At 48.9% G+C, this 27,048-nt stretch overlaps 1 protein-coding gene across 1 annotated transcript; it reads left to right on the top strand.

Moving 5' to 3' along the window:
* The first annotated feature begins 21,041 nt into the window (after positions 1 to 21,041).
* On the top strand, positions 21,042 to 22,609 carry LOC136464714 (thioredoxin H2-2-like). The gene is made up of 4 exons (XM_066463671.1): positions 21,042 to 21,194; positions 21,429 to 21,613; positions 21,762 to 21,887; positions 22,213 to 22,609. The coding sequence occupies exons 1-4, from the start codon at positions 21,116 to 21,118 to the stop codon at positions 22,345 to 22,347; spliced, it is 525 nt and encodes a 174-aa protein (XP_066319768.1). The 5' UTR covers positions 21,042 to 21,115; the 3' UTR covers positions 22,348 to 22,609.
* Positions 22,610 to 27,048: the final 4,439 nt, after the last annotated feature.

The following is a 27,048-nucleotide window of genomic DNA, read 5'->3' as shown; positions in this document are numbered from 1 at the left end:
AGCCTCGAACTCAATCACATTCCAAGGTGCCTCAATGAAGCAGCCAACACGCTCACGAAAGCAGCATCCGCCCGAGAGCCAGTGCCGATAGGTGTCTTCGCCAGCGATCAACACAAGCCCTTGGTGCGCTATGAGGGGTCAGAACAAGCCGACGATGGCCCGCCTGATCCGGCCCTGGGGGCTGACCCGCCGACTGCTTCGCCCGACCTCGAGGTCATGGAGCTTGAAGAGGATCCAGCAGCAGAGTCCGACCCTCCTAACGACTGGAGAATGCTTTACCTTGACTACCTCCTCCATGACACACTACCGACAGACAAGACGGAAACCCGACGGCTCGCACGTCGCGCCAAGTCCTTTGTTCTTGTAGAAGGCGAACTCTACAAATGGAGCCACACCGGGATCCTACAGCTCTGTATCCCTAGCAAATAGGGAAAACTTCTGTTGAGTGATATCCATGGTGGGGTCTATGCTCACCATGCCGCGCCAAGGACCTTAGTTGGAAACGCATTCCGACAGGGCTTCTACTGGCCCACCGCAGTAGCCGACACCGAGCAAATTGTACGCACCTACGAAGGGTGTCAATACTATGCTCGGCAGACTCACCTCCTGGCCTAGGTGCTCCAGATGATCCCCATCACATGGCCCTTCGTGGTCTGGGGGCTCGACCTAGTTGGGCCACTCAAAAAGGCGCCCAGGGGCTTCACCCACTTGCTTGTCACCATAGACAAGTTTACAAAATGGATCGAAGCTCGACCAATCTCCATGATCAAATCTGAACAAGCTGTGCTATTCTTCCTCGACATCATCCACCGCTTTGGAGTACCGAACTCCATCATCACAGACAACGACACATAGTTCACCGACAGGAAATTCATTCAATTCTACGATGAACAACACATCTGGATCGATTGGGCAGCCGTCGCGCACCCTTGGACGAACGGGCAGGTTGAGCGTGTGAACGGCATGCTCCTACAGGGCCTCAAGCCCAGGATCTTCAACTAATTGAACAAGTTTGGCATGCGCTAGGTCGCCGAGCTCCCTGTGGTGCTCTAGAGCCTGAGGACAACTCCCAGCCGGGCCACCGGCTACACACCTTTCTTCATGGTTTATGGTTCCGAGGCCGTTCTCCCAATAGACCTTGACTATGGAGCGCCAAGAATCATAGCATACGATGAACAGGGGGCCGAGGCGTCCCACCAAGATGCCATGGACCAACTAGATGAAGCCCGCGCCATTGCCCTCCTCCGTTCGGCCAAGTACCAGCAGGCATTGTGACGGTACCACAGCCGATGGGTGCGGGGCCTAGCCTTCAACGTCGGGGACCTTGTCCTCCACCTCGTGCAGAGTAACAAGGACCGCCATAAGCTCTCCCCGCCCTGGGAGGGGCCATACGTCATCACGGAAGTACTCCACCTAGGCGCCTACAAGTTGAAAACCATCAACGACGAGGTCTTCACCAACGCCTAGAACATTGAACAGCTACGTCGTTTTACCCTTAAATAAACGCATGTTTTTTCTTATCAGTTTTTGTCTTTACAAATCCCCGATCTTTAGTGACATCCGACCCCTACAAATCGCGAGGGGCCGGACCTCACTCGGAGGCTGATACAAATATTACAAGTATGTTTGTCTTGCAAACAATTCCTGCGTTATCCTTACAAATTTTCTCCAAGTTTTCCGTTCTTCTCATAAACAAGTCCTAAGGACTAAGATTTCGGGAACAAATTCTGAGTACAACTGGTAGGAATGCGGGAGACCCACGCCCCAGTGGCTACAACCTCTTTGCTCACCAGCGTAATCAGAACCAATTCACCTGCACTCCTAGTTTTTGGCAACTTGAGCCATGGGAAGGGTCGGAGGGCATCAAAACCTCTTCTACAAAAAAGAGGGAGCTGAAAAACTATTTGCCATAACAAAAGATGAAAATTTGTTCATTTTTGCACAAATTAACCACTTACAAAGTGATTTCATCACGCAAAGAACTAATGTACTCCTAAAACTCAAAGGACTGTTCACTCGGGGGCTCCTCCAAACTTATTCAATTACAGTCTCTCCTTAGTTTTACTACAAGTACTATTGCGGCCACCGCGCCAAGCTCTCCACCGGCAATGTCCGGGCATGTACACGGGTTAGTTTGTCTACTACGACCACCGCACCATGCTCTCCATCAGCAATGTCCCACCGCTCCGCGGGATCTTCGAAGGCACCGTCATCTGCAATGACGAGCACCGCGCCGGCAAATGCGGTGCCCCTCCGCCGGGGCGTTCAGGGACTATGCCATCATCATCGGCTCCAACAACGGCATTGGGACAAGAGATGCTTCCTACCGAAGGAAGGCCACAACAAACGATGGCAAGGTCGACGACGCTCGGCACCCTCCAGTGCCCCTCCTCCATCGGTGGCGGTGGTGTGCCCGCAGCAAGGGTGGCTCACACCATCTCATCTACGTGGGACGACCTCCAGCTCGACATTGTGCTCTAGATTCACAAGCAGATCTGTGAGTTGTTCTCTCCCTCGCATTACCCTTTCTCACTCAGGAACCACCGCATTCGGTGGAAAGGAAGGAGAAGTGGTAGCGGCTCAGAGGCCGGCTAGGGAATGGGATGAGAACTCCTCTCCCCCTCCCTATTTAAAGAAGGGGCACAGTAGCAGAGGAAAGGCAAAAGGTTGGGACAAAAAACTCTCTGCCTTCCCCTATTCAATACAAATGCGAAATCAATGCTGACAGAAATATGAGGGGATGCGCTCTAGTCGACAGGACGCCGCCTGATAAGTCAGAACGTCACCTAGGCATGGCCCGCCACTAATGCGTCCCGGGCACGAGAACCAGGGCATGCTCACCTGTAGGCAACTCTCCGCTTCCCCAGGTAGGCCCATGGAACAACCCAACGATGGAACCTCCCTCTAGGGGGAGCCCAATGGGCCTCCTAGGTCGATTGGGTGGACTAGGCAAATCAACGAACGAACGACCAATTGAAAGATAAGTACCCTTGTTTACTTACTTTGTGTATTAAATTCTCTACCGAGCCTCCGATCCCAGCAACAGCAGGGGCACGGACATCGCTCGGGGGCTGCCAAGGGTGCCTATTTGTTTAAACACCCTCTTAGCCTGACCCCTCCTTATGCTTGGGGAACCAAAAGCACGGCGTGTGGGAATAAAACAATAAGTACAACTGGACGAACCACCAGACCCTACGCCCCGACGGCTACGGTGTTTTTTGGTTCACCAGCATAATTGCGTTCATAGTTCCTCACACTACTAGCCTTAGCCCCTGCCTTCCCAAAAGGAGTTTGGAGGGGTCCACCTACAGAGCCCCCTTTGGGGGGAAGCTAACAGATTGCTTAAAAAACAATCGTATGGCTCGGATTGCCACCTAGAGACGAAAACAAAAAATAGCGATACTTATGCAGGTTACGCCGGCCTCGTCACAAACGTCAGACCCGAACCTGGCATGGACATGTCTGGTAGGAGCTTCCCATGGCTCATACCACCAAGGTAACGTTACCAGCCCCCGCTTTCATTTCGATTAAGCTATACGCTAAATCCATATATCCAAACATTTCATATGCAAATCCTTGCATCTCAACGCTTCGTGTCGCGTCACGAAGCGGTAGCCGCCTCATTCAATATGAGCAACGCTTGACCAGGGTTCGAAGGCCGGCCCGCGAAGGGCTCGAGGCCGCCTCGTGTCAAACAGAGCCAGGGGAGAAAAACCAAAATGAGCCCCAGCGGCCTTGCCCGACCCTGTTCAGAAGTGGATAGGGACATCTCGACCTTTCTTGTTCGATTCTAACCTCGAGCTAGACCCATAGAATCTCCGTCGAGGAGAGGCCAATGGGCCGCCTGAGCTCAACAAACAGCTTGAGCATCTGCCGGGAGGCGGGTTAAGAAGTAGTGGAATGCCACATGAGGGCTCTGCTGACCCCGTCAGCGAATGATGGATCCAGATTCCACACGAACATACCCGTTAGCGAGCTCATTGAGCGCGACACTCAAGCCATCGAGGCAAGTGTCATCAACTCAGCCCCTTCGGCCGTGGAAATTGAGGATGGGGTAGTGCATGAAAACACGGCCGACCCCTAGCAGACCCTAAAGGGCTTGGGGTCTCGAGCTGCTCGATCCAAGATTAAGAGACCGAGGTTCTAAGGCTGACCAGCGAAGGGTCCCGGTGCCGCCTCGCGTCAAACAAGAGCCAGGGGAGAAAACACAGATGAGCCTCAATGGCCTTTGCCCGACCCGCATTAAGGCGAGTAGGGTCATCTCAACCTTCTTGTTCAAATCTAGCCTCTAGCCGAGCCCATAGAAACCCCATTGAGGGGTAATCTATTGGAAGGTGGGCCAAGGAGTAGTGGAACGCCACCCGAGGGCTTCGCCAACCCTGTCACGAAGCCAATAGGATCGGATTCTATCCGAACATCCCCATTAGCAAGCTCATAACGTACGGTCACGCAGCAATCATCAAAATCCTAAGGTAAGGGGTACGAGTAAATACAAATGTAAGTTCGCCTCCCTCGCTCTGGTCTCCAGTAACATCCGACCCTAGCAGCCATAAGGGGTCAGATCTCACTCGGGGGCTGATAAAGGTATGGGAACCTCCTTTCTATTCTTTTCGAGAAAACATTACATTTGACCTCCTCTTCACATCAAGACCAGTGGCAAGGTTCGGCAGAACAGACTGGTAAGACCACAAAAGGCCCATGCCCAGACAGCTATGGTAATTTTGCTCACCAGCACAATCAAGTTTCCCCTAAAAAACCTTGGGCCCTATGGTCTTAACAAACGGAAGGGTCGATTGTCTAAATCTTTTTCATCGCAAAAAGAGAAGAAGGTAAGATCAAACAAATGAAATGAGAATTACAAAACCATTTCCAGGTCACAAAAGCACAAACACTTGTTCACATATTACAAATAAGTGTCTATCAAACTAACTACTTCCGCGAAGGGAGAACCTCTTCTTTTAGCCTGTCCACCAGGTTCCGCGCGAGGGGAGTTACCGCCTTCTCCATCTCATCTAGTTCGGCGTCTTCATAGACAGGTGCAAAGCCTTGGCTCATCACCCTAGGTTGATCTCCTAGGCATAATGGGAATGGGCAACAATGAAGGCTTGGGTGATCCCGAGGCAAAAGGCGCTCTCCTCAAGCTGGCCCACCTGCACCGTGATACCAGCAGCATGAGTTGCGAGGGAACTGACCCCTCCCCTTGCGCCACCTATAGGTCATCATAGACCGCCAGGACGGTGGAAGATAGGCGATCATACTCATCACTTTTGACCTAAAGAAGCCCCCGCGCCTCGGCAAGATCGGTGCGCAGACCGGGCAGAAGCTTCCTCAGCATCCAGCCTTCGGGCCACCTTAACTCCAAGATTTGCCTGGCGTGCCTCGGCCTCCCGATGCACTTCGTCGCGCTCTCAGATGGCCTGGTCGCGCTCCTCGCAGGCCGTGCTGCGCTCCAAGCAAAGCCTATCTTCAGACCAACGCAGCTCGTTCCGCTCCCCGCGTATCCAGTCGATCACTGTAGCATCCTGGTCCGCCTTCTGCTACAACGCCGTGAACCTCTCCTCAGCCTTTAGTTTGAGGTCTCACACCGTCTCCAGCTCCACTAGGAGCTCGCTGACCCGCTCACTGGCTGCAGCATCCTTTTGTAGCAGCTCGTCCCGCTCCTTTCAAAGCCTGGCGACCTCCTCCTCATCCAGCTTCACCCTCGCCGATAGGTCCTCAAACATCCCGTGAGCCTCCTCTGCGTCCTGACGTGCATCATCCTCCCGCTGCTAGGCGGCAGCAAGCTACACGCCCATGTCTCCTCGCAGCTGGGCCTCCTCGGTAAGACGATCCCACTCCGCCTTTTGCTCAAAAAGGAACCGGGACTTGTCCCAGCTACGGGCAACAATGTTCTGCAAAGAGGACCGGAATCAGGAGACATGAAACCATAGAAATGTGTGAAGAAAGAAGAAAGCAAGCGAGAAGATCAAGCAGATACCCGGCTGGAAGGAACGAGGATTTCACGCAAGGCACCACTGGCCTCCCTCAGGGCACCCATCACCACCGAGAGCCCGATATCAAGATTTTCCCGCTCTAAGCTCTCGGCAGCATCGTCAAACGAAAAAAGAACCGACGCTGGGTCCTGAGCGGCCATCCACTGGACCAGTGGCTCGCCTCATGCGGGGGAGCGGCTGCCTCCCGACAACAGGGCCAAAGGCGGCTCCCTTCTAGTCCTCCCTACCGCCGTCACGACGCCCGAAGACCCTCCGGCCATGTCCTCCACCATCTGGCCTGCCACGGGCGCCACGGCCTAGACTGCTGGTGGTGCAGATTGTGCCACCCCCTCGAATGCCACCATAGTAGTGTCTGACCCCACCGGGCTTGTTGCGGTCGTGGCCACCTCCGTCTAGACCACCGGTGGCGCGAACTGTGCTGCTCCGTCGGACACCACCGCAGCTGCATCCGACTTCGCCCGACCCACGTCGGGCGCCGTCACTTGGGCCACTGGGGGCATGGAATATGCCACCCCTCGAACACCACCGCGGCTACATCCGGCTGTTCCCAGCTTGGCAACCTCCGAGGGCACGGGCGTCACCGCAGGCACCGCCGGACCAACCAACGAGGCCGCAATGTCAGCACCGCTCCTACCCAAAACGAGGGCGACGTTGGGCAGCGTCATCTGTCCCGTCTGAAGGGCAAGGCTCTTCTTGGGTGCCGGCCCCAGAGGGTGGCCCTGTCGCAAGAATCTACAAGAGAGAAAAAGGCATAAAATCATAACAGAAGAAAGAAAAAGGGAAAAATGAGGGGAATCGGCGACGTACTCTGTCGCTTTAGGGCGACGGGTACGTTTTGGGGACGAACCCCCGGACCCCTGCTCCAACTGATGTGGGCGAGACCGCTTCATGCTTGCCCCCTGCTCCGAGGCAGGGGGCTCATCTCCCTTGTCTCCAAGGGCGCGGCGATAGGGCTGCTCCCCTCCATCAGCTCATGGGGCGTGGCGCCAAAGCCGCCCCCCTCCATCGGCTCATGGGGCGCGGCGCCAGAGCCGCCCCCTCCATCGGCTCATGGGGCGCGGCGCTAGAGCCGCCCCCTCCATCAGCTCATGGGGCATGATGTCGGAGCCGCCCTCCTCCACCAACACCTTAGGGACGGCCTCAGATCCATCCCCTCCCATCCACCGATCCTCCACTGCCACCCTGACGGTGACGGCGGATCCACCGGCTCCCACCGGACCCAGGGGCAGACCCGGCTCCACCGTCCCCGCGGACTCGCTTCCCTTCGCGTGGAACGGGAAGGGTCCCTATGTGGGCAACGAATCCTCGTCCACCAGGTCACCCCAATCCACACTGGCTGCTTCCTCATCCGACTCATCATCATCATCATTGTCTTCATTGCTTGTCTCTTCTCCTTGATCTCGAGCTTGCTGCTTCCGTATCGCCTTCTTCTTCGCAAGCTCCCGCGTCTTCTTGTCCCAACCAGCCACGGCGCGGTTCGTTGCCGCCTGGGTTCAGTCCTTCGGCAATGGAGCCGGGCTATCCTTGAAGTGCAGCCCCCCCGGCTAGTCCCACCATCCCAAGGTTAACATCAGGGGATCAGAAATTTCAAAGAGAACAGAAGAGCAAGAGGCAAGAAAACTTACGAAGTCAACAAACCCCAGTTCTAGTCACATCAGGGGATGCCCTAGCACCAGATACACGAAGTCAAGGACAGCACTAGCAGAGTCCTTCGTGGGCTCCATCGCCTCCTTGATGCGCTGCGCCACTTTCAGAGTAAGGGAGCGCCTCGTCGACAAGCACCGTCCCTTCGAACGACGCTTCGGGCACCATCTGATACAGGGGAAGCGCGCGCGCCATCAGCGGCGCGACCCTCCTTGCATGGTAGGCGCCGATGATCCCGACCCCTTCATGCCCCTCTACTTCAGAGTTTGGATGGCGGCAAGAAGGCTGTTGAGTTGCTTCTTTCCCTTGCCCGGGACGCCCCACCCCCACGACCCCGGGGCCTCCAAGATGTAGCGCCCGGTGAAAGCTGGCAAGGGGGCGGCGGCGTCATTCTTGACATAGAACCATTGCGAATGCCACCCCTTGTTGGAAGTGGACAAACGCATTAGCGGGTACGCCCCCCAGTTGTTGCGGAGGTGGATGCTGGCGCACCCCACCGGCGCGTGCAGCTCTTGCTGCCCGACCCGCCTCTTCACAAGATTGACGGCAAAGAGATACCGCCACAGGTCAAAGTGGGGACTGATCCCCAAGAATCCCTCGCACAGGGCGACAAATGCCGCAATGTGCTGGACCCCATTGGGGGAGAGGTGCTGTAGTTCCACCTGATAGTAGTCTAGCAGTCCCCAAAAAAACTGATGGGCGGGCATGGTGAATCCCCGCTCGTGGAAGTGAGCAAAAGACACGACGTACCCTTCAGGCGGCTACGGCTCCTCCTCCTCACCGGGCAGCCGCCACTCCTCGGCGGCGGTCGATGGGCAAAGGAGGCCTCGGTGGACAAGGCCCTCTAGGCGCCGAGTGGAGATGTTGGATTTGTACCCCGGGTCCATTGCGACGACAAGAGCAACACGGGGAAGAAGGCAGCAGCAAGTTTGACGGCGGGAGCAGTGCAGGTGCGAGAGGCCTAGGCGATTGGCGGTGAAGGCTAAGAACACGAGGGCAAGGAGGTGAAGTACAGAACCCTAGGGGCAAACCCCGTGTTTTTATAGGGGCGACGGACGCGAGAAGGGCATCGGTCCACCTTGATCTCTGAGCCCACCACGACGCACCTCCGTGTCACGTCATGGGACACGCGCACGTGATCCCTATCCCTTCCCGTGAAAGTCATGCCAAGCAGTTCGCTTTCCCCAGGCGGACCAGGACTCTCTTCCCACCAAAGGAATATGGGCCACAAAGCTTTTTTTTTCTCTCCGGCCCACCTAGGACCCCAGAGCCCAAGGACCGTCCCAACGAGGGATGGGCCCGCAAAATGGCCAGGGCTCAAGGACGCAAGCATCACCGGGGCCTCGATCTGTAGTTGGGTTTCGGTCAGGCTGGCCCTGAATAAAATTCCCGCGAACGGAATACCATGTTTTCCTTAAAAATATCTAGTTGACGAAAAACCAAGTCTTACGGCCTTACCTGCGGAGGGTCCGGTACTACCCCCTGGGCGACTCTACTCGAATCACCTGGGGGCTCGGGGGCTACACCCATCGGGTGCGCTCACGTGCACCCTCTGGCGAATTGACTCCGACAAAATAAAAAACACCCCCCGGGCGACTCTACTCGAATCACCCGGGGGCTCGGGGGCTACACCCATCGGGTGCGCTCGCCCGCACCCTTTGGTGAATTGACTCCGACGAAATAAAAACACCCTCCAAGCGATTCTGTCCGAATCACTTGGGGGCTCGGGGGCTACTGTCGGGGACCTAATACCAGGGTACCCAAGGAGGTGGAACTAATAACCATCGAACATTGAAAACTCCTGGACGGACAAGGGCGCTACTATGCTTCTTGCTCGAATGACGGGAGTTTAATTCCGCCTCACCCGACGCCCGTGGGCTAGCTCCGCCTCACCCGAGGGCCAAGGGCTAGACTCCGCCTCGCCTGACTCCCGTGGACCAGCTCCACCTCGCCCAACACCCGTGGGCCAGCTCCGCCTCACCCGAGGGCTAAGGGCTAGACTCCGCCTCGCCCGACGCCCGTGGGCCAGCTCTACCTCTCATGAGGGCTAAGGGCTAGAATCCGTCTCGCCCCACGCCTGTGGGCTAGATCCACCTCGCCCGAGGGCTAAGGGCTAGACTCCGCCCCGCCCGATGGATAAAAGACTGGCTCCGCCTTGCCTAACAACCACTCCCTGCTCCCTCATGATAATAGGTACAGGGTAAGACAAGACGTTTGGGTCAACCGCCGCATCAGGGACCATACCCTGCACCCCTGTAGGAAAGCACCATCAGAGCATGATGGGACGGGCGCTTAGACCCCTCTAAGCATGGCAGAGCCTGAATAGTGTTGCGGGCGCGTGCTCTTCGCCCTACAGTGTTGTAGGCGCCACCTTCAACCTCTGGGTGAAGAACCCAATGCGGACATACGACAACCACTATGTTCCAAGCAGGGACTCTCGACGGGGTCCACTGACTCTACAGTGACAAACAAGTAGTCACCGCGCCATCCGCTCCCCAAGGGGTCGGAGATCGACAACCCGTCCGACACACCACCCACAGGGGTGGGATGGGACGCACCCACTTGCTAAAAGAGGCCAGGGCATGGCCTACGAAGATCAACAAGCACACCGCTCCTGACACGGTCTGTTAGGTTATACAGGGCAGGCGCAGGAAAAAAGGAAGACCCGGCTCCTCCTAAGTACCTTATATACCCTTGATATTTTCTTCTTTCTCCCGTCTGTAGCCCCTGCTCCCCCCTTTGGTCTATAAAAGGGGAGGGTAGGGCTCCACTAGAGGGATGGACTCTTGATGAACAACACACATCACACACGGTCAAGCTACTATCAGGCTCTTGACATCCTTTCGACTCTTCCATTAGAGACCTGGGACCAGTCCCTCTCTCGACCGTTTGTACTCTCTACTACGAACCACTTTCGGTGCTAATAACACAAGCAGCAACAGACTGGACGTAGGGACATTCAGCCCGAACCAGTATAAATCTTGTGTTCATTAGCGCACCATCAGGGCCTAACGCGCATAAATATAAATTCACTCGCCGGTGCTTATTCAAAACACCGACACATTGCTTGCCACATTGATTTTGCATAAATGAGGGTCTTCATCACTTGATGCTTTGAGCATGTCAACCTTGAGCATGTGACTTGTGTCAAAGTTTTCAAGTCACGTTCATCATTTGATTTCATCCTGCACATCAACGCTACTTCCCATAGCTTGATTAATGCCTCGACTAAATGCAAGTAAATTTCTTTTTAACTTTAGCTAGGTTTCTTGGCCGCCAAGACATCGTTGTCCCCTCACCCTTGCCTAGTACCTCAAAGACATTTCCTTGCTATCTTCACCATCTCAAGCCATCAAGTCTTGTTGTGCTTCAAATCATGATTTTTGCGCAAAATGATAACCATTTCAATTTATATTGTTGTCTTGTACTTGAACAAGATTGTTTCCAACAATATCCCACACAAGCTTTGACAACTATTTTTATTTGGTTTGTGCTTGCAAGCTTCATAGTTGAGACCAATCCGTACATATGCAATCCTCTCTTGTCTCATTTATTTGACAACACACTTGCTTGCAAATTCATACTTCACAATGATCAACCATAGACTCAATTAGTCAAAAATATTTTATCACAACACATGATATGAGTCCAACACATAATGACAAACCTGGGACTAAACACCTGCAAATCTCATGAATATTGTTAGTCGCTTAATCGTCTTGTCATTCAATTCACCAAAACCCACTTAGAGCCTAGATGCACTTTCAATCTCCCCCCTTTTTTGGTGATTGATGACAACTCCAATTAAGCTTACAAAAGATATAACAATTAGGTTTTTGGGTTCAATGATTTATGAGAGGCCCCCCTTAATAAGCGCATATGAATGGAATTCATAAACATGGCCTCAAATGCCAATTGCACATATTAAAACATATAGGAAACCCCCCCTAAATCGTTGCATCCGTGGGGAGGCAATATAGAAGTTAATCATTGCATCCCCCTAAAACATATAGGCTCCCAAAATATTAGAAGTTAATCAAACAGACAAAAAGTCTGTCATAAAGGGTAGGCAACACAGAAGTTGAGGAAACTACCTTAAGAATGGCTATACAACTGTGTTGACCCTTGAGAAGATGACAAAGGTACATCAAAGGCCACATAAGGTAGATCAAGTCAAGCTCCATTTTGCAGAGGAGGTAGTGGCAAAGAAGCATTCAATTCAAGTGAAAAGAACCATGAGCTAAATCCTTCCAGCTGCACAACTTCAGACAAATACGAATACACCACCCTATATTTGATGTTCAATATAACAAGAAACGATAAATTTTCCTTAATTTTGGATAATTAAATCAATACTCTAAAGTTCAAATCACTACCGGATTTAGCTTCTTTGCCGAGTGCCGGCAAAGGCCGATATACACTCGGCAAAGCCTTTGCCAAGTGTTACACTCAGCAAAGCCTTTGCCGAGTGTTACACTTGGCAAAGGGTGCTCGGTAAACAGTTTATCGGTAAAGACCTCTTTGCTGAGTGCACTTTATTGGGCACTCGGCAAAGCCTTTGCCGAGTGCTAATCTGACACTCGGCAAAGAAAAGTTGTCGTGACGACGAGCGCCACCGTGACGGTGGCTTTGCCGAGTGTCAAGGTCAAGCACTCGGCAAAGGTCACCTCTTTGACGAGCGCCGTTGACTCAGACACTCGGCAAAGGTGGCCACTGTGCCGAGTGCCACCGGCAAGACACTCGGCAAACATGCGACCTTTGCCGAGTGCCTGGCCCGTGGCACTCGGCAAATCTATGATGTTTGCCGAGTGCAATGGCCTTTGCACTCGGCAAAGCATGTTCCCAGGCATGTTCTCAGGTCGTCACTTTGCCGAGTGTCATGGCCATTGCACTCGGCAAAGTGACTAAAAACAACCTTTTTTATTTGTTTTTTACATTCCATCCAAACAAACAGAAGATATATATATAACAAACATCACCAACATCACATATATATTATCAACAGCACATATATATCACCAACACCACATATATATCACAAACATCACATGTCTCACAATATATCACAAATAAGTTCACAAGTAATCCAAGTGCTCCATCATCTACAACCATAATTGCAAATAGAATTACCATTAACAACCACAAGTATCATCACCTAGCTTCCTCATCCCACCGCCCACCATCTTTGTTCAATCACCTGCAATTAAAAAGAGTAAACCAATATGCATAGATAAACAAGAAGTACTTAGAAAGAGATGCAAAATAAATAAAACGTAATTACAAAATAACATAGTATTACATGTATTAGAAATAATCTTCATGATCGGGATTAGCTGGATCATAAGTCTCATCATCACTATCAATCATGTCGAAATAATCAACACTATCCGAATGAGCAATGTTGCCATTGTCATTGTCTAAATGTAATCGCTCAAGCATTTTTAAGTCCTTCACATTTTGCACCTCATCTCCAGCGTCCTCTTCAATAACCGTTTCATTGTCTACTTCCATTCCGATCGCTTCAGTTATGTCTATCTCAAACCTCCCTTCTAGTCCCTCTTCTTGAAAGAACTCTCCGTCATATGTGTTTGGGTCTAAGTTGTAATCTTCATCGTTTGGGACAGGCACTTTACCGTGTGGCGATACCCTGTGCACAATATCCCAACCCTTAAGATGACTTTTGGTTTGACACGCATATGGGAGATAATAAACTCACGTGGCCTGTTGGGCCACAATATAGACATTGTCTCCTGGTAAGACGGAATCCTGTTGAATTTTGACTAGCCCAAGATTAGAATATGTCCGTCTTGTTACTTCAGGATCAAACCAATGGCATTTGAATATGATGGGATTAAAAGGTTTGGAACCATGAAACTTGAGTTCGTATATTTCTTCAATTCTTCCATAATACTCGACCTCATCAACGCTGGGTGTAAAAACTCTAAAACTTGTGGTTCTTTGATTGGGCTGACTCTGCTCGTAGCTTGTTGTGCGAAAGCGATATCCATTCACGTCATAACCGGAAAATGACCTGACCCTATAGGCAAAGCCATCGGCAACCTATCTCAACTCAGCACGCATAGACGCATCCCTCTGGCCCTGCAAGCTCAAGCAAGATACATCGTTATATTATTCACACGTACGAGTAACTTGGAATGTCAAACTAAGTATGAGCTAAATTGGACAGTACCTTCCGTTTGAACCAAGAAATGAAATCGGGCATTCCATTTCCCGTACCCTATCTAAGAAGGGTGTCTACCTACTGTGGGGTAGGATCCCTTGATTGACGCCAGAATTCATGAAGAAATTCCCTGTACCAACGAGAAACAAGGGGGTTGGATGCAGAATAGTGACGGCATATTTAACAAGTTCGTTGAGAACTTACTGCATGTACGGCGCCACTTCGTCAAGGTTGGTCAACACGTATAGCATGATATGGCGCCACTCTTCATGATTCAAGGTCTTGGGGGTCGATGCACTTGCGCTTCTGAGTTGCCCTCGGAAAAGGCTGAGGTTCGATTCATTTTGTTAGCATTGTAACGAGAGGGTGGATTATGCACGCTAGGGAGGTTGTCACCATAGTATGTTGTTGTGAAATTTGCCACCTCCTCCAGAATGTATGCCTCTGCAATGGAAGCCTCGATTTTGCATTTATTTCTACATTTCTTTCGAAGAACCTTTAGACATCTCTCGATTGGATAGCACCAACGGCCCTGCATGGCCCCCCCATTCGTACCTCATACGGGAGGTGCAAAATCAAATGCTGCATCGGATTGAAGAAGCCGGGTGGAAAGATCTTCTCCAACTTACAGAGCAACACAGGTGCCATTATTTCCAAGTCAGCAATCATGGTCCAAGATAACTCCTTGGCACAAAGCTGGTGAAAGAAATAGCTCAACTCTGCCAGCACTAGCCAGACATGCTCAGGGACATAGCCTCGAACCATCACCGGAAGAAGCCACTCAATCCATGTGTGGTAGTCATGACTATTCATCCCTAAGACTCGCATAGTAGATAAGTTCACTCCCCTCCTCATATTAGCTGCATACCCATCCAGGGAACATTAACGTCTGGATCCATTCTAGTACTTCCCTCCTTTGGGGCTTGCTCAAGACAAAATTGGCCTTAGGCCTTCTCCATGTCTTGCCGTGACTAGGAGGCTTCATATGTTGGTTTGGTCTATCGCATAACGTTGCCAGATCCACTCTAGCCTTAACGTTGTCCTTTGACTTGTCAGGAATATCCATGATTGTTGCCTAAAGTGCCTCGGCGACATTCTTTTCAGTGTGCATTACATCAATATTGTGTGGAAGGAGAAGGTCATCAAAATAGGGGAGCTGAGTCAAGCCTGACTTATGAGTCCACATATGTTGCTCTCCATATCCCACAAAACCACCTTCTGGATTGACCATGAGACCATCTATCTATTCACGAACCATGGCTCCAGTCATTATCGGTGGTGCAGGGTCTGTCACTACGACACCTTTCATAAAGTTCTTGATGTCTCGTCTGAATGCATGGTTAAGAGGGAGGAATTGCCGATATTTGTCAAACGATGAATACTTGCCACCCTTCTGCAACCAAATGAACCTCAGACCTTCCTTGCATACTGGGCATGGGAACTTCCCGTGAACACACCAGGCGCAGAATATCCCATACTCCAGGAAGTCATGCAGGGAGTAGTGGTACCAAACATGCATTTTGAAGTTTTTCTTTGTAGCTCGGTCGTATGTCCATACCCCTTCCTCCCAAGCACAGACCAATTCATCAATCACAGGGTCCATGAACACACCCATATTATTCCCCGGGTGTCCAGGAATTATCAATGACAAGAATACGTTTTGTCGTTGAAAGCATACGCCGGGGGGAGATTGAGGGGGATAACGAACATGGGCCAACATGTGTATGGGGCAGCCATCATTCCATAAGGATTGAACCCATCTGTTGCCAGCGCAACACGTACATTACAAGCCTCTTTAGCTTTCTCATGATGAATGCCATCAAAGTGGGTCCATGCTTCACCATCGGATGCATGTACCATCCTGTCAGGATTGTATCGTTTGCCATTTTTTGTGCCATGTCATCTGTTTCATGGATTCCTCGGTCATGTATAGCCGTTGGATCCTCGGTATGAACAGAAGGTGTTGTAGGATTATCACGGGAATGTCAAGCTGCCTCTTCTAGCCATCACCAGAATCTACCTCCAGGAACCTAGAGGATTTACACTTTGGACAGTACTTTGCTTCCACGTATTCTTTCCTAAATAGGACGCACACCTTCGGGCAAGCATGTATCTGCTCATACGGCATCTTAAGTGCACGAAGGAGTTTCTGTGACTCGTGCATGCTCTTTGGCAAAAGGTGACCCTCCGGAAGCAGGCTGCCAATAACTATCAACATACCATCGAAGGCATCTCGACTCAGGCTATACTGGGACTTTAACGCCATTATGTGTCCAATGGCATCCAGTTGAGAAACCTTTGTCTAGCCATGAAAGGGTTTCTGTGCCACGGCAAACATGTCGTAGAACACCTTTGCGGTTGCCTCTGGCTCCTCCTCCGTACGTCCTTCAGCGAACTGTGCCTCGTGATAGTCATTTAACATGTCTACTACCCCGGCATCAGCATCATAATCCTCGATGTGTGGTCTCACCACCTCCTCTCTCATACGATCGGCTTCACCATGGTAGACCCACCGGATATAGTCTGCCGTAAATCCATTCTTCCAAAGATGTTCCCCCATGACCTTCTTTGTTTGTCTTTTCCTGTTTGCACATTTGCTGCAGGGACAGCAAATTTTACTCGCTCCTTTAGCAGCCACGCTAAATGCCCGTTCCAAGAAAGCATCGGTCTTGTCGATCCATTCATTGGTGATCTGACCCTGACTTGCGCGGCCCGTGTACATCCACTCACGGTCCTCTATCCTCTAACATATATAGCGACGAGTAATATAAACATCAATTGCATCTACACGACGTTCCTACTATCTAATAGGTGAGGATAGGTCCTAATCCCACGTGAGGATCCGTAGATGAGGTTAGTTTCCATGCTCTACTCCTATCCAAGACTGAATTTCGACAGCACCTCCCCGCTGTTCTCTAAATACACGTCCTGCCAGGGAGAGTGTGTATCCGGAGAACAATAGGGAGATGATGTTGAAACTCTGTCTCGGATCGGAGCAGACCATGGAAACTAACCCCACCTACGCATCCGCGGGTTGTCCAAAAAACGTGGACAATTCGAAACAGATACGGTTTTAGATATGGAAATATCTGCATATTTCCAACCGTATCTCTTTCGAACGGGAGACGCCTAACTGGGTTACGTGATCTACAACCATGATATGAAAAGAGAGGTTATACCTAGGGTGGCGGTGGAGTCAGGCTAGCGGGGCCATGGCAGGTCGGTGCAATAGCGAGGCGACGCGGTGCAGGCAGACCCACAGCGGTGAGGAAGGCGATCGGGGTCACCGAGGTACTCTGGCTCCGCTCCGACGGGCTCTTCTATGCAAAAAAAGAAACATAAAACTGTCAATACAAAATTTCGGCAGCACCTCTCCTGCACGGTGAGGTTTCTAAAACCTGCAAGAAAACCAATGGCACGATGGCCGACATGCACATATATATGAACAGCACGATGGCCGACATGCACAAGATTATGTAAGGAACACCTAACAACGTAATCAGGATAAGGAAGGATCAGGGATTACAAATTCAGGATCTGTATCCCATTACTAATATATGTACACGAAGGAACACCTAGCAATGTAACAAATGCTACTGAAATCTTGAAAAGAGTGAGGTAGTGTCTAATATTTCTCCAACACATATAAGCAAGAATGTATGAGTTAGTTTAGTGACCTTTGGGAAGTTATACATTGTTCAATACACAAGGGAAATCAAAGTCCCTAATTTTTATCCTTTATTTCTAGGAGACAAACATGCATAGGAATGTACAGTAACCCTAACCCTAGATCCCTAAATTACAAAACCTAACCAATACATCTTAATCTATTCATGCATCCACATCCATTAGGCGGAGACGGTATAGGGGCTCACCACTGCAGAATGGCGAAGCACAGCATGACGAGCAAGGTGACCATTCAGCTCGGAGAGCGCTGCGAGGGAGCACCGCTGCTGCAGGACCGCGCCACCGCGACCGAGATGCCCGGATGCAGGTCGTCGCTGCTGCGGGGCCGCGCCGCGCCCCGATGGCGTTGCTGCTGCGCCGGTGCAGGAGCGCGCGAGGGTGAAGGCGCCATTGCTTCGGCGGCCTCCTTCTTCCTCCTCCTCCTCCTTCTCTTCCTCCTTCTTCCTCCTCTCCTCCTCCTCTCCTCCTCTCCTCCACCTCTCTTTCTCCTCCTCCGGCGGTGCTGGCGCGGGCGGCGGCGACGGCACTGGCGCGGTCTGCCTGTGTGCGTGTGTGCGGTGTGTGTGGGCCGGCTGGGCCGGCGGGGTTAAATCTCCCCTTTGCCGAGTGCCCCCGATCTGGCACGCGGCAAATTATTTTTTTTATTTTTTTAATTCTCTATCGAGTGCCACCTGGCCTGGCACTCGGCAAAGAGGGTTTTTTTAAAAAAAATCTTTGTCGAGTGCTCCCTATCTGGCACTTGGCAAAATATTTTTTAATTTTTTAAAATTCTTTGCCGAGTGCCACCCGGCCTAGCACTCGGCAAAGAGGGGGTTTTTAATTGTTTTTTAAAATTCTTTGCCGAGTGCCATACGTCCTAGCACTCGGGAAAGAGGCTCCTTTGCCGAGCGCCAAATTCAAACACTCTGGCAAACCATATTTTTTTCACTTTTGATCCACAAACTTTTTCTGCAGTCCTCATACAATACCTGGTACTCCATGTTCCAATGTGGCACATTTCTCGGACTTTTTCTATATTTCTTTAATTTATTTTATTTAATTGTTTTTTCTTGGATAATTCAAATTATAACTGCTAGTCATTCGAATAATGAAAAAAATGAATGGAAAAATAATATTCATGTTATTTAGTATAATGTGAGGCCGTATCCAGGAACAGACCATCAATTTCGAACATCTTGTTCACGAAACATGACCACGAACTTGCGGTCGAGTTGTTTTTAAATTCTATAAAAAGTAAACGAAGTCCGAAAATAATGAAACTTGTCAAGATGTCATGATATCATATGTGGAGGCTGTGATAAAAATTTGAGAAGGTTTCGCGCAAGTTGTCACGTACGATACTTGCCACCTCGTCGGCCTCTTCACGAAATCATGAAACTTCTTAGGAGATTCTTCGGTTTGCAAGCATCGTACGTGACAACTTGCGCGAAACCTCCTCAAATTTTTATCATAGCCTCCACATATGATATCATGACATCTTGACAAGTTTCATGATTTTTGGACTTCGTTTGCTTTTTATATAATTTAAAAACAACTCGACCGCAAGTTCATAGTCATGTTTCGTGAACAAGATGTTCGAAATTGGTGGTATGTTCCTGAATACGGCCTCACATTATACTAAATAACATGAATATCATTTTTCCATTCATTTTTTTCATTATTCGAATGACTAGCAGTTATAATTTGAATTATCCAAGAAAATTCAATTAAATGAAATAAATTAAAGAAATATAGAAAAAGTCCGAGAAATATGCCACATTGGAACATGGAGTACCAGGTATTGTATGAGGACTGCAGAAAAAGTTTGGAGGTCAAAAGTGAAAAAAAATATGGTTTGCCGAGTGTCAAAAAATGACACTCGGCAAATCACCACTTTGCCGAGTGTCAGCAGAAGACACTCGGCAAAGGGTTAACGGCGGCTGCCGGCCGTTAACGGAGGCAGCCCTTTGCCGAGTGTTCCGGTTTGCCGAGTGCCCGACACTCGGTAAACCTGGTCTTTGCCGAGTGTTATTGTTTGCCGAGTGCTCGGCACTCGGCAAACCACCTCTTTGCCGAGTGCCATTTGTTTGCCGAGTGCTTTCTCTATTGCACTCGGCAAATAGCCTCTTTGTCGAGCGCCGATAAAAAGCACTCGGCAAAGGCTGGGACACTCGGCAAAGAAGACGTCTCCGGTAGTGAATAACTCAAAAAAGCAGTCAGCTTTGGTGATGTTTATTTTAGAAATTGCAAGTGATTTTGATGTAAATCTAGTTAAAATGGGTTCTTCATTATCTATTCTATCAAAAGTAAAGTTCACATGATTTCAGAAATTTGATGTAGCCATCTTTTGATTTTTTTTGAAAGAGGAGAGAAGCGATGAATTTTTGAAGCAAAACAAGGTAAACAATACTCCTGTCTTCCCGTCAGGCTCACAGACCGAGGATGGCGAGCGCGTTGCCGCATGCTATATTTGCAAGGCAGGAGCATGATATGGCAAGTCTATTGGGTTGGCGAGGCAGATAGCACGACTGTTTGAGGCTTGTTTTCTGCCTGTTGGTTAGCCAAACAGCTAGCGATTGCAAGTTAGATGGCTCATCTCTTGGAGACGCTCTTAGGTGGGCACGCTCTCTCCCTCGTCCCCGTTCGCTTTAAAAAAAAAAATCTGAACAACTCTAAGAGCCTGTTAGGAACGTCGGAATTTCATAAATTTTTTTTCATAAGAATCAATTTGAGTTTACATAAAAAATGCAAGAACGGAAAAAAAATCACGTTTCAAACACGTCCTACATAGTTTCTGGCCCAAGGAATCGAGGGCCGGGAATATAGTAAATCTCTCGGTGTTGACAAAAAAAGTAGTGTGATTGTGGAATTGGGAATTCTTCTTTTCTAAACGAGTGGAGTCGGAATCTTTAGAGACACACACACACACACACACACCACGCCACCCCATCTTGATTCCTTTAGGTCTCTTTCCTTGATGCCCGCTGCGCCTAATATTCTTTGATTCTTTGATGGAGCCAAGTTGAAGTTTGCACCGCAGGTGCGCTATCCAATGGAAAGATAACGTCGTGAACCTCAAGCACAAGTGGGCGCGCTGCAGATGTGAGCATATCTGGAATTTGATTGGATTCTGACATTTTGTCAATGAATAGGAAGAGGTGGCCTCCGTTTATAACGTTTTTGAGAATAAATCCCCAAGAAAAATGCATTGTTAGATAAATGAAACAAACATCTAGATCAGTGGTACATTGTTGACTGGAGGTAGTAGTAGGGGTGTACAAAATTTAAAACTTGAGTTTTAGAAAGCAAAAAAGAAAAGAATTGAAAGCATTATTCTTTGCTGCCAGACAGCAGCCTGGATCACGTACACGACGGCAGGTGCGCAAAACCTTCCGAGCATCTATTCTTTGCCCCTACGCACAGTGATGGAATATAAGTGAATTGTTCACATTTTTTTTAGTATTTGCTTAAGTTTTTGGGTTGAAGATAGGTACATAAGCTTTGTGAGCACATATATTCTTTGCCGCATCCAGACGGCTGATCCACGCACCCGACTATATATATAATGCCATCACCTTGCACTGTCTTACTCCTCCTTACTCACGTACGAGCTCACCCCTCCTAGTCCAGCATGAACAACAGCTACTATATATACTGGGAGGGGCTGTGGTTCTGGTGGTCGGGGGAGGACTGGAGCGAATCTAACGATGGTATTATGCATGCCGCGGTGCTTAATTTCCTGCTAGATCTTTTTTTTTCTTTCTTTCTTCCTCTTTCGATCCGAGCGCGCTAACAGAAGCGATGTGCACACACAGATCTCAGATTTTCGGTTCTGGGTATCCCTGCACTTGTGTTCTCTTCATGCTGATTTATCCAATAAAAACTTTCTTACTTTCCTGTAATTTTAACTATCCACTTCCTTGATTTTGTTTATAATTCTGTAGGTAAACGTTATCCTGCAGTCAATATAGTTATATTAACTAAGGGCTCCTTCACATATGCGTTGGGCCAGCAAACATTAACCGAACCCCCTCAGGATAGCTCTCCCGACCGTGACCGTGTGATCGTGATCAAAGATATGAAGCAATGGGAAAAGCATTGGGACCAGGCTGCTCCATACAACAAGCTGGTACGTACCTTAGCTACTAATAATAGCTAGTACTAGCTAGTAGCAGCTTTTCGATCTCTCAATAAGTTTGTTTTTTTCTTTTCTTTTCTGGAGACTCGTCGATCGACCTCTAGTAGAACTACTCTAATGCTTGAAATGATCTATCTAGTTGGTGTATGAGTTCTACGAAAAGAATAACTCACTGTGCAAGGCCATGGACAAGCCGTTTGAGAAACTCGCCAATCGGTTCAAAGGCAAGGCCGACTTCTGCAAGTTGGACGTCGACAACTTGGAGGTACAGACAGCCATTGATTGATGACTCCATGCATGCATGTATGTACTGTATCATTTGGAAGCGGCTGGCCGGATAGACGGACGTGCACTATTCTACACCCTAGGTGTAGAATACTATTCTACATCAAACTGTTATACTGAACAGAGTTCAGTATCGTTCAGTAGTCGCGTTTCAGTATTGTTTAGTATTTCGTGATTCTGGGTGTAGTACTGAGTGATACTGAACGCGGTTCAATACTATTCAGTATTTTTTCTGGTCAGTTTTAGCTTCTGGTGTAGAACAGAGTATATATATATTGCAATCAATTAACCGTACGTGCGTGCAGTTTTTGGCGCGGCTTTGCGGAGTGGAGGGAGCGTATCCGACGTTCGTGCTATTCAAAAACGGCAAGCAGGTGGGCAAGGTCGTCGGCATCAAGGAGGACGAACTGGAGCGGAGCATCCAGCGAGCGCTAAACTAGTAGTACTACTCAATTTTCGTGTGAATGAAGACATATAATATGGCGTTCATATACGCATCGGGAGTGCGAGGTACATGTATGTACATACATGCTAGTACAAAACTATGTAGAATAAGCATGGTACGAAACTTGTCGAGAGATGTTAGTATTATTAGATGTACCACGTACTAGTCTATCGACCTGTGCTTCCGCAAGAGCTAAAATTTTAGAAGACATAAATATTAAAGGTTCGTGAATAATAAATTTAGTACTTCTTATCTTACTATTACTAATTAGACACTACTACAGAATCAATTTTTAGGGGCGGCTCGTAACCATTTGTAGGGGTGGTTTGGCCAGCCGCCCCTACAAATCGATCTATATGGGCGGCTGTAGTACCAGCCGCCCCTACAAACAGGTATTTGTAGGGGCGGTTCAATCTAGAACCGCCCCTACAGTGCGTTTTTCTGTTAAAAAAATTCAAATTTACAATTCAAAATCTCGTTGCCGAACGTCCCGCGACCAACGTTCCGAACCGCGTTCGCGTTGCCGAACGCCCCGCGACCAACGTTTCGAACCGCGTTCGCGTTGCCGAACGCCCCGCGACCGCGACTACAAGCACAAGAGTATTTTATAAACTACAATTACAAGTCCAATTCACAAGAATATATCCAATCCATCATTAATATACAAATTCCATACACATTGTTATCAACGTCTTAGAGCTAGCCTTTCAGTCTCATGAAGGTGTTGGTACTGAGGATTTGTACCTAACTCATACTCTCGGTCATGGTAGGCGCCTCTGACGTGTACAATCTGGTCCAATATGAAGTTGCAAAGGTCGCCGACGAGCTCTAAGAGTTGGTCATCCTTGTATGGGTCTCTTTTCATTCCTTTCTCTTCTCTCCACTACAAGAGAACAAGTTTCGGTTTAGTATTTCATACCATGTATGAAGTTTTTATACTACGGGTGAAGAGGTTCAAACTTACCCTTAAGGGATGTCTCCTGTAGGCACCGGTGTTACTCATCATAGAACATATATAGTATCCACAATGTACACTCCCAGGCTTCTGCTTGGGGCACTGTGTGTTTTGCATATGAAAATGTTAAGTAATGCTTTTGACAACCATGTAACGGAGTACTGAAGAAGTAAGTTACACTTACCGCACATAGTGTTTTTATAGCCAGCTTTTCCTTCCTTGCTGGATCATGCCTTCCATGATGATTAGTGACATAGAACCTAAATGTCATGTTCGAATTATTTTAGCAAATACAACTTGTTAGTATCCAAAAGTGAACGTTACAAGTATGTATACAAACATATAAGTTAATGAGGATTGTCGATATGTATACGTCTTGAGAATTGATATGAAGTCTTTGTATGTCATCGTGTCCCTATCTAATGAATCAAAGACTCATGCCATGCTCCTCCCGACATCGACGGCTATACAAATCCAGTGGTTGCTGCATGGATTTAATCATAGAACTAGATAAGCTCTTTTACATCGAATAAAATATATCGAACAAAGCTTTAAGTATAGAGTTGAACTTACTCGAAGTTGTATGGTAGCCATATAGTAGAGTGTTGTTGGAGATTTTTGAAAGCTAGGGCAATGTATGCCGCAACCTTAAGGGACTCTTCCCTTAGTTTCGTCGTACGGATGCGCTCTTTCTTCCGAAGAGTCTTTGCAGCAGCTAGCTCTTTGGCATCCAGTGTCCACCGTTTAGGGTAATTAAAATTTGTTTGGGCTATAGCTTAAGGGTCTACATACCTGGCTTTCACACTTGGCATTTGTTTGACAATGTGCACTTGCATTCTACAAATCACGGCGTGGGTTAGTTACAACAAAATTCAAAGATTACATTCATATCATATCGGGAGGACAAGGACTTATAGGCACCACGTGCGAATTAGATTCATCTCCATTTCTCTCAGGTGAAAGCATGTGTGCATGTCATTGAAGTCAAAGATAATTTTCCCCGCTGGGCTTCCAAATATGCCAGTGGGGAAGCATGCTTGTATGAGATCTATGCTCGTTGGGAGAACACGCAAGTACCAATCATGGAACCTTCTCATTCCAAGTGGTAGGCGTTGGATGTTCCGGTTTGGTAGGAAGGGCTTGCCTCTTTCATATGTTTTTGGGCAATCCTTTGACCATTTGATGGCATCAACATTTGGATACTGCTTTGCAATTTGGTGGAGTTTGCTAGTGACGGCCTCCTCAGAACCCCGTGATGGGACTTTTTTAACTTGGTTCTCAGGCTTGAACTAGTCATGGGAAAACCACTTGGACACCGACGAGACGTCTTTGATCGGAACATAAACTGGCCTTATGGTGATTGGATGCTTCTTTTGAAGTTCCCATTCAGGCACGTCCTCATCTTCTTGTGCATCACCTTCTTCAGGAGGCACTCGTTGTTCATGTACCGGCTGTGCTTGTTGAGAAGACTGTGGTATCTCATGATGCACTTGCTTGGTATGAGCTGGAGAAGGTTGTGGCATCTCATCAGGCACATGCTCGCTAGGAGGCGGGGAAGAATGTGGCATCTCAGGAATGTGGGGGTCATGAGACGGTGAAAATATCTCCCTGACCTCAACAACTCGCTCCAAATTTGGGAGAGGGGGAGGCGGCGAAGAAGCAGTCAATATAATGTCCCATTTGTGCCAGAGGATGAACTGCCCCATAATGTCTCCGAGTAACACCAGCCCCTCGGGAGTTGCGTAGTCTATCCTCCACTGCATGAACTCGGGCTTCACTGTATGCACCTCGACCCTAGTGTAGTCCGGCGGTATCTTATTATTGTGGTGTAAGCCACCAGGAGGATGTGCCACACCCGTTGCCACCTCCATCACAGTGTTCTACCGGACGCTGAGAAACACCAAGGTGCAACTAGTTGGTTCCTATATGCGATTGACGGGGGTTGTGGCTGCAGTGGAACCTTGGCTGCTAGGAACTTCTGGAGGGCTACCAACTAATGCCAGTTCTCCCGGTGGTGTCACTAATATCCGTGGCTCCGTAGACAGTCCTTGCTCCTCCAGCGCCTTCGCAACTAGAGCCTTCACTTGGAGCTCAAGACTAGTCTCTCGGTCTCTGCCATGTTTCTTGTACATGTGCCTGTCCTCTTCGAATCCTTGCTTCCAGGTCGTCCTTTTCCCTAACCCCCTGGTGCGGCCTGTGTGCTCCTTGTTTCCCAAGCCAAGGCTAAGCTCGTCCCTCTCTCTGGAAAGATTGAATGAGCCCTTCTCCTTGTCTTCAGCATATTTCAGTATCCTTGATACTGCCTCTTGGGTCTCCGGCTTATCAAACTTAAGATTACCGCCGGATGATTCTGTACTCCTCGCATATATCCAGTTCCTTGAGCGTACCTTCAAATTCATCACATCGATATTCCCAGCAGCTGCGGCCTCTTCGTCCATCTTCCTAAACTGCTCTTCCTTGGTATAGTAGCCACCGGGCCTAGATGATGGTGGTGTTTGTTCCTCTTCGCCAGCTCGGTGTTATGGGCACTGAGCTCCAATGCCTCCGGTGAAGTCTTCGGAGCCACGAGCTCCTCCCATTGACTAGGAGTTATTTTACCGAACTCGTTGAAGGGAGTTAACCCCTTTTGGATATACTTCGTGTTGAGCTCCGACCTCCAACGTCGAAATGACTCTCCCATCATCCTGATAGCATTTTTTACCAATTCATGCTTACCCTCCAGAAATCTAAAATTGAGCTTCAACTGCCTATCCCAAAGTGCATTCTTTGTGTTCTCTGGTACCTCTTTCCAATTAGGGATTGCTAGGTTCAATTTATCTCTTACTAGGGCCCCGATCGCATTACGAAATCATGCTCTTAATTCCTTCGGCTCAAGGATCTCCCCTGCTGGCCCGACCTTCGTTATCACATAGCATGCCTTATCTGGATATAGATTTCCTTTTCTATCCCCTCATTTCCTCTTAGGCTTGGTAGTCGTGGTTGTGTCTTGAGGTTGTGGAGAAGAGGCATCGTGATCTGTCTCTGTGGCTGTTGCCTCTGCTCTCCTTTCCTCTACTCCATCTTGTCCAGCGAGATGTCATGGACGTCGATGTCATCTTTTCTGAGTTTCAGGAGGGACCTGTATATACGACAGGTCAAAGTGTTAGCAGAGGTAATACAACCAAAGCTTTAGCAAAATTTACAAGCTAAGGCTTTTTTCCTACCTCCTCATTTCAGTTAAAATCCTTGTCCAAATCTTCCTCCGTTGGCCTCCTTCTGGCTTCACATGGGAAAGGATCATTGGGACTTTCATATCCCTCTTCTGAGTCATCATCATCATCATCCTCTTCTTCTTCGCCTTCAACAGCCTCTCCTTCGGGGCCTTCCTCCTCATCACACTGCTCCTGAGTAAGCATCACTTCTAGATCCTTTTCTACCTCGTTATCGAACTGTTCCTGAGTAAGCTGGTCCTCTAGTACTTGCTCCTCAAGGGTTAGCTGCTCATCATGCTCGGGGCATCGGGCTGCACTGTCTGGTGTCCGCGACATTATTTCGCACTTTGTTCTAATAGATGCAAGAAAGTGTGCTTTAGGTACGTGAGAAGGTATAAGAAATCAAAAGGTCTATAAACCAAAGTAGTCCTATAAAACAACAATATATCAAAAAATGAGAAATAGCAGTAGTAGAGGCCTCAGAAATATGTCAATCATCATCTGATCTTGAACTTGGAGCATCAAGGCATCATAACAGAGAAGAGAGGAG

Source organism: Miscanthus floridulus, chromosome 7 (genome assembly GCF_019320115.1).
Source record: "Miscanthus floridulus cultivar M001 chromosome 7, ASM1932011v1, whole genome shotgun sequence".
In the NCBI taxonomy this organism is placed as follows: domain Eukaryota; kingdom Viridiplantae; phylum Streptophyta; class Magnoliopsida; order Poales; family Poaceae; genus Miscanthus; species Miscanthus floridulus.
Note: the sequence above shows the minus strand (reverse complement) of the source record. Positions and strands in the feature narration are given on the sequence as shown.

Bases quoted from the DNA above. Each gene is read 5' to 3' on its own strand.
- LOC136464714 (XM_066463671.1), top strand. From the start codon at position 21,116: ATGAACAACAGCTACTATATATACTGGGAGGGGCTGTGGTTCTGGTGG. The intron at 21,195-21,428 runs GTATTATGCATG...ATAATTCTGTAG, and splicing joins CTGGAGCGAATCTAACGATG to GTAAACGTTATCCTGCAGTC. The intron at 21,614-21,761 runs GTACGTACCTTA...TGATCTATCTAG, and splicing joins CTGCTCCATACAACAAGCTG to TTGGTGTATGAGTTCTACGA.